Source organism: Oratosquilla oratoria, chromosome 8 (assembly GCF_046742065.1).
Source record: "Oratosquilla oratoria isolate Oo_2021 chromosome 8, ASM4674206v1, whole genome shotgun sequence".
NCBI lineage: Eukaryota > Metazoa > Arthropoda > Malacostraca > Stomatopoda > Squillidae > Oratosquilla > Oratosquilla oratoria.
The window spans coordinates 34,878,683-34,887,137 of record NC_134784.1 but is presented as its reverse complement, the minus strand read 5'-3'; the positions used below and the strand labels follow the sequence as shown (position 1 = coordinate 34,887,137).

The following is an 8,455-nucleotide window of genomic DNA, read 5'->3' as shown; positions in this document are numbered from 1 at the left end:
CGCCCCACGCCGCGCCCCTCGGCCTCGGCGCCGCTCCTCCTCAAGGTCCACCTTACGCTCCCCCTGGGGGACCTGGTGGTACGTGGCGGAACGACGGAGGAGGAACTGCTGCTGCAGGTCTGTGGCCCCCGCAGGGACCCGAGGGACTCGGGGCCGGCGGCGCGGGACTCTCCTCTTCTGGCGCCGGCGCAGGCGGCTCCAATCTCCGTGAAGCGGTGGGTCTGGGCGCCGGGGGCCCCGGAGGACCGGCCGGGGCCTGCGGCGGAGGCGAACCGGAAGGAGCTCGGATCCGGAGCATGTCGAGTGAGCCGCGCGGCGGGAGCCGAAACGACGAAAGGAAAACGCGGTGTTCCTCGGCCACGAGGTCGAGGAACCACGCCACTGCTGCAGCTGCCGCCGGGGCCCAGAGACAACGCCAGCAGCAGCAACAGAACGACCGGCAGCCCAAGCCCCAACAGCAGCAGCAACAGCAGCAGCAGCAACAGCAACAGCAGGCAGTTCCCTGCTCCCATCCTGCTCCCACCTCGTCCCCACCTCCCGTACAAGTGAGCAGTTCTTCAACCGGGACCAGCCTGCAGGCGGGAGCGATGGCGCCCATGTCAACGACGACGGGGTGCCTGACGCCGCGCGTGGGCGTCGGCACCTACGAGGGCGTGGAGTCGGTTCGTGGGACGACTTCCTGCGACACGGGCGCGAGTTCGGCCGCGAGTTCGGCCGCCGGCGGGGCCAGCGGCGGTCCGGGCGTGGCCCACGGGTACCGAGTGACTGACCTGGAGGCGTTGCTGACGCAGGCGTCGCCCTCCCGGCCGGCCAACCTGCCCATGGTCCTTGCCTCGCCCACCCGTCTCCATAACATGCGCCACTCGAACTCGCAGTCTTCGTCGTCGTCTTCGTCAGGTCACGCACCACCCATGAGACCCTTCCTCCCGCTGGGAGTCATTGTCAACGCCGTTTTCAAAACCCGGGACTGGCTCTACGTCCGCACCGCCCATGGTGCAGAGGGCTACGTGCCCTATCGCGTGTGTCTCCCACTTGGCATCCTCCCACCCTCCAGGGCGCCCGCAAGCGGCGGAGGGGAGGACCCTCCTGCCGAAGGAACGACGGTGGGACCCTGGGAAAGCCGGGGGGACGTCTTCCAGCCCACGCCTTACGTGCCTCCTCAAGCTCGTCCCGCCGTGGGCAGCCACGGCGGGGGCCCCGGACGCAGCGGCGGGGGCGGCGTCGACGGGATCGGGGGTCCCGGACCGCCGAGCACCCTCATGGGGGGGACGATGCCGGGGAACCATCCATCCTCTCTGGGAGGAACGCCGCTTGGGGGGAGTTCCTTAAGTGGAGCGGGCTTGGGCGGGAGTGGCTTAGGCGGAGCGGGTCTGGGGGCGGTGCCCCCAATGGCGGGGCCCAGCGTTGGAGGAGGAGGGTTAGGGGTCGGTCCACTGGGTGTCGCTGGAGGCCTCGGTCTTGGAAGCGGGGCCGTGGGGCTAGGCGGCCTTGGCGGAGGCGCCGTAGGAGGAGGAGGGACTCTTCCCGGTACTGGGCCTGGCCCCAGCGGAAGCCGGAACCCCTCTGCCATGGTCAGTAGCACGCAAGCGGCGGACGGGACCGTGCCCCAGAACCGGGGCCGGACGCGAGGACGCCGGCGAGCGCCAGGGCCACGGATCAACCAGACGGACACTCAGAAGCTCCAGCCGACGACCAGCTCGTCCGCCTCCACCTCTGCTTCGGCCCGAAGTGCGTCCGAGTCCCGCTCTGTGGCGAGAGAGGCGCGGCAGCCTCAGCTCCCTACGAGCCACGTTCTCGTCTGAGGTCCCTACGAGCCACATCAGACCCCTTCGTCCCTGTCCCTGGACCCTCATTCCCGAATTCCCCCTCGTTCAGACTGTCCAATGTCCCAAGGAAACGTGGGTATTTCAAAGACCCAAGTACGTACATACATATATTCCATATATACATACATAAATACCTTCAAATTCGTCTCGAAAACTTGAGTAAACGATCAGACTTCCTGCGATTTGAACCGTGGGTCATGTCTTCACGAGCCCAACACCATATCCCGGATTTCAAAATGCGAAACGTGTTTTCTCTCCTCAACATCAACTCGCGGCAGCCACGCATGTGTGTCCTTTGTCTCATCGGGATGTCACTTGACAAGTATCTCAACTCGTCTTCTCAGTTTGAATCAACCCTCGTGAACACTAGGCCAAAGGTTCGAGTCCTACCAGGCTTGGGCTTTTGTTTACACTGTGGGAACGAGACAAGATTTGGCAAACCGAGGTGACGTTGGGGAATGAATACGCCACACTTTTTGATGTCCCAGGCGCCCGAGAGGTACGTCTTGGCCTCGTCAACACGCAGTCCCGGTCCGTGTGAGTGTGTGTGTGTGTGTGTGTGTGTGTGTGTGTGTGTGTGTGTGTGTGTGTGTGTGTGTGTGTGTGTGTGTGTGTGTGTGTGTGTGTGTGTGTGTGTGTGTGTGTGTGTGTGTGTGTGTGTGTGTGTGTGTGTGTGTGTGTGTGTGTGTGTGTGTGTGTGTGTGTGTGTGTGTGTGTGTGTGCGTGCGCGTTTGTGGGTGTAGCTGTGTGCATGTGGGCATGTATGTATGTATATATGAATGTATATATGTATGTATGCATGTATGTATAAATGTATGTATGTATGTATGTATGTATGTATGTATGTATGTATGTATGCATGTGTGTGTATGTATGTCTACGCATATCAGGACCTTCGTCAGCCCCGGTATTCCGCTGACGTTGTCCTCGGGCCTCACAACCTCTGGACATCTGGCGGGGTCCCCCTACCCCTATGCTTGCCCCCTCACCTTAATAAAATCGCGTGGCAGCTACCGAAATAAGCATAAGAGTCTAATGCATCCCCCAAGGTGTTCTTCCCGCTGAATAAAATCGGCTGGCGGCGGCAGCCAGGAATAAGAGAGGATTCGAACAGGAGCTCATAAAGGAGGGTCTTCCTCTGTGCTATCGACAGGGAAGTGTGTGATGCCACCGGGCCGCGCTGAAATGTTGTGTGATGTCGTGGAACTTGGCGTCCCAGTGAGCACGCCAGGAGCAAGTGCGATTGTGTAAAGATTGACTTGGGTCAAATGAGGACCCGGCGAATGCTTGCGATCCAGCTAGTCTATCTTTCCTGTCACTAAGGGCGAGATCCCTCGACGTGCGCTGTGGCTTCCGACCTAACTTACAACGTTGTTAGATAACCGCCCCTGCCCCACCTTCCTGACACCGGCGATCAGGTCTCCGTCCACAAGACACTGTGAGGACGTAGATCGTGGAAGCGAACTCGAAGTATAGAGAACACGTTCACGTTTAGGGGGACTGGGCTAACGAGTGACACCATGTCGACTACATTGACATTTTCAGAAAATATGAACATGAATAATTTGCTGGATCAAATAGAAATAACAAAACTGTGTGTCTAGCGTAACGTAACTTACGGTATCCACGGCGAGTCATGAATTCTTCGCTGGATCCGAGTGTAAATGTGAGATTGGGAAGGATTTGTGTGAGATATTACAATGTGTTCCCTACCGATAGTGTGTCACAGGGGTGAATAAAATCACCTGGCGGCAGTCAGAACAAAAATATATCCTTAGGCACAAAATGGGTTCTAAGACACAAAAAATGGCCCTCTGAAGTGTGGACCCTTTGTACGCATATAATGCCCCCTCCAACACAAAACGGGGCCTCTCTTGTAACAAGGGCCTCCTACGTACAATCACGCTCAAGAAAAGTTCTTTCACCGGTCTTGAATCTAATATCAATATGTCTTCCAGATCCCAGTGCACTAGTGAATTTGGACCGGTAAAACTACCTTTTATCGGGAGAAGATTTGTGGTGTATAAATGTATATTTGTAAATCAAACCTAAGACCACAGTCGGAGCAGAAGGAAAAACTGGAAATGGCAAATATATTTCAACTGTAAGCTTCAGTCCTCTTCACTACTGAAGAGGACAGTAGCTTATAGTCGAAATATATAGATTCACTGTTTCAATTTTTTTCTTCTGCTCCGACTGTGGTCTTAGGTTTGATTTACAAATGTGTTACTTCATTTTCCATCAGTAAGTATAATTGTAAGTTAAACAAGAAAACTTATATTGATCAGTTAGATTCAGGATCGGCGAGGAGATTTAATGTATACAAAAGTATACTTGGAAGCTAAACAGCGACAGGACTGTGTTCGGTGTCTGTGCGTTGAGACTCAAAAGTGCTACACTTGTAAAGAAACCCCTAGATAGGGCAGGCGGATGTGACCCCCCCCCCCACCTGAACTCCTTCATTACTGTCGCTTCCTTTAGCGGAATTTCATTACTGTCAAGCGTCAGATTATTTTATTCAATTGGTTCGGCGGGGGAGAGACATTCCTCTCCTTCCCGTCATGGACAGACTCAAGACCCTTTCTCGTGTGAGAGGATCCTCTACATACATCCAGGACCTTCACGTGATGTGGTCTCCGGAGCCAATGTGACTGATGACACGTGTCAGAAGAAAAATCAAAAGGAAAAAATCCGTCAAAAAAGAAAAGAAACAATGTCATAATAACCCATACCGATCCCCGGAAGACTTTGAGGTTCTCAAGTGAAAAAAAAGAAACTCGGTCACTTAGCCCTAGTCACCCAGAACATCAAAAAAGGTTTTAGTGTGACTGTGGTACGGTTGCGGGCGAATGAACCTGACACAGCGTGGCGTGGGCTGGTGTGTGTGTCATTTCAGGCATAAACGCGTACCACACCTCTGGCACCAAGACGACTCGTATGTTTGTTTACCTTCAAACAAAACTGAAGAACAGCAGTCATCAGCCCTGCTGCTTATACAACGCTGTTTCTCAGCGTCCAGGAGATCACTTATACACCGAGTTAAATCGTTTGGCATCCATTAATTCTGAGTAGTTAACTCTGTCTGTGGACTTCCTGGGAAGCTTTCTTGGGCTCCTGAAGAAACCAGGAACCTCGGATAGCAACCCCTGCGATATACAAGTTGCCAAAAACCGTCAGGGGCCTTGCGCGCCATTGGTCGGTTATGTTCGCCCGCAGCCTCAGTTAATAAACCCTTCTCCTGCCAGCCAAGGATCAAACTGTCTTCCATTGTCGTTAGATTATTAAGATTTTTTTTCCCATTGCTTGCTCTATGAGCATCAGTGCTCTTGTTTGTCATGACTTTCATCGTCATAATAATAATAATATTAATAATAAAAATACTGTTGTTATTGTCACCAGTACTGCTGTTGATATTGTCTTTATTTGTATGAGCTGTCAGAATCACTAATGCCATTACATTTCCGCTGAAAATCGTATGTGCATCATCATCACCATCATCATCATTATCCCCCATCATCACTATCATTTATCATCACCATTGCTATCGACACCAATCAACCTGCCCTGCACCGCAACCTGTGATAGCTATATAGGTATGTATGAGTACACACACAATGTGAAGGACTAAGTTTCCCTTCTGAATTTAAACCGATTCACAAAAACAAAACGTGGTAAAAAGAAATATATATATATATATATATATATATATGATCTGTGAAAAAAGAATATCACAAGGCCTTTTGACGTCTTCCATCCTTTTGTACAATGGTGACATCATTGATATCAGCATTAACTTCAGCTAAATAAGATTATCAAATGACGGTCATGAAATCTATATAAGACCAAGACATCACTACCTGATTTAATTTTTTAGCCTAGCTAAGTTCATCTGGACTGGTTTACCTACTTAACTCTACCGGTAATTTTCATAAGTAGAGGTACTAAAGTTAGCAAAGTTCTATTTCTTAACAGATGAAAATGTTCGCTAGGGCTATCAAAGGATGTTCAAAATACGGCCCTAAGAGTTAAGACAATATTGAAATTGCATACAGGTTCTCAAAATGTCACTATTCATTACAACTCGAAATTTCGATCTATTTCTATCTATATCTATCCATGCTAATAAGAACACGGGTACGTGTGTTCACTTATGCAAAGTAGACCACTTGGAAAAAGAAACTAACGAAGCAGAGCGCTTTCATATATTACATCTTCACTGCAAAAAGTACTTTTTGCAGTGAAGATGTAATATACGAAAGCGCTCTGCTTCGTTAGTTTCTTTTTCCAAGTGGTCTACTTTGCATATCTATTTATATACCAAGATTTCCCGCCCCCCACCTCCCATTATACGGGAGGTGGTCAAGTCAAACCCACGTACCTACTCCCACCCATTCCACTCCCATCCACAACTTTTTCCCCCTCTCATCTTAGCTCCTCATGGATGACGGGTCATCCCTGTATCCCGCCCACTACCTTGGGTCAAAAGCAATGTAGCAAGACACAGTACATCTACAGCAAGGCCGCTTCACTTAATTGCTTTAAGTATTTGGGATCGAAATTTCAAACCTGCATTAAACCCATCTTATTGTAATCCCCATGTGTTGCATTATTATATACTCTTATTAGATATTATTATGATTATTACTATTATCACTACAAGTAGGATATATTTCTTCATTATTTTTAGCTCCGGTAAATAAGTATCTTTCTTAGTAGAAAGTGCGTTGGCTTGACACTTTCTACTACAAAAGACATACTTATTTACCGGAGCTAAATATGATAAAGAAAATACATCCTACTTGTAATATTTATAATAATAATTAATAACAGTGCATAATAATGCGAAGAGGAGGAATACAACAGCCTCTTTCAGACTATCACCCAAAACTGAAGCAGTACCAACAGCCCAGGATACAGACTCAAATTAACCAAGATGCAATCACCAGACAACGATATTTCTTTTTTGAGTGACATGTGGACTAACCCAGTGGCTGTTGCCGGTTACCTAGGGACTGTGGGTCTTCCGCAAGAGAGACCTGGGGCAATGAATTGATTGATTGATTGGTCGTTTTCTTGCCGAGATGAATTGAAGTCTCCGGACACCATGTTTTCATCCCCTGTCTTTACGTTTCCTGTCCTGACATCTTCAACGCGTATTACAACGCACAGCTGCCGCCGGGAGATTTTATTCGTCTCAGTGGCAAAAGATGTCAAGAATCGTCACTTGGCCAACTGTGCCACCATCACCGCCATTATCACCTTCAGTGTTCGTCACTGCCAACATTCCCACCAATATTACCAACATAATTTTCTTCATCACTGTTGCAGCTACTGACATCTTTGTTATTCACTAAATTTAGGATAATTGTCTTTCATGTTCCCGTCAGCAGAATGTTTTTGTTCTTTAATGCTTGTCATCTTCGTAACTAAAGCCATTGCCATCATCACTTCAGTTGTGACTAACAATCGGGTCATAATCCTTGACATGCAAAAATCACCATTCCTACGAAGATCATCATCATCATCATCATCATCATCATCATCATCATCATCGTCATCATCATCACGACGACCACCACCAACACTCCTCTCCTATCCGTAAGACTTTATCAATATGTAACCCAAGTTGAATACCGCTTCCTTATGACACCACTAGAGGAGGAGTTCTCAACCTGTACCTCATACTTATGCGATGCTGTTATTTACCGTCCTGAAGAAGACCACTTCACTACTGAATAGAATCACAATGCATCCACCAACTACCACTTGCTTTTGGTTTGTGGCCCCAAACGAGAAACTTTGTGGACCCCAAAGGGAGGGTCCAAGGGTCCAAGGACCACAGAATTATGACAACTGCCCTAAAGAATAACGTAGGAATGGTCATTGGAATCTGCTCTCGCGATTCGTTGAACCTGGTCAATGATCGTCCAAGTCAACGACGTCCTTTGCGTTACGAAGACACAGCTACGAGGACTAGTTCGCGTCCAAGGAGGACTTCTGTTTCAAAATCTTCCAGTGCTCCTCTGGTTTACATTTACAAGAAAAGTTTCCCCAGTGTCCTCCGCATGACTTCCATGAAGGACTCTCCCTAAGAGTCAAGAAATACACGCCCATTGACGGTTGTGTGTGTGATTGTGGTTGGTCCCACTTTTGTTGCATTTCCAGCTCATGATAGCGTGGTAAAGGGAGCGGGTATTTGTTGAAGATCCCTCGCCACCTAAGGAACGTCATGGTGCCAGTGACGTCAGCAGCCAAAAATCAGGGGAGGGGGGGGGATGCCAACCGATGCTGAAGGGGTTAGTCGAAAAATACAGCCCCCTCGTTACCGACGGGGTGTCAAGAGGAGGAATAAAATAATCTGGCGACAGACAGGACGAAAGGGACGACCTGGCACACGGTAGAGATTAGGGTCACAGGAATGATTCAACTTCGAGGAATGTGTTGGTACATGTCGCCCCTCGGACAAGACCTACTGTACCCTCATCCTTAACAGAACTGACAGAGTGCGCACCAGATCCGCTTCATTGGTAGTTCTCTAGCTTCAGTTTCGTCTGTATTTCGTTGGCAGAACTTCTGTCGAACAGAACCGAATAAAATTCGATTCTTTTCTCCGTCACGTCCATTTGTCG

At 49.4% G+C, this 8,455-nt stretch overlaps 1 protein-coding gene across 1 annotated transcript in view; it reads left to right on the top strand.

Moving 5' to 3' along the window:
• Window positions 1–5,986, top strand: part of LOC143027685 (uncharacterized) — a 7,807-nt gene extending 1,821 nt beyond the window's left edge. Inside the window, exon 2 of the mRNA XM_076189127.1 lies at window positions 1–5,986. This exon is cut by the window's left edge and continues 376 nt beyond it. Within this exon, the coding sequence (XP_076045242.1) occupies window positions 1–1,802 (1,802 nt within the window). The 3' untranslated portion in view covers window positions 1,803–5,986.
• Window positions 5,987–8,455: the final 2,469 nt, after the last annotated feature.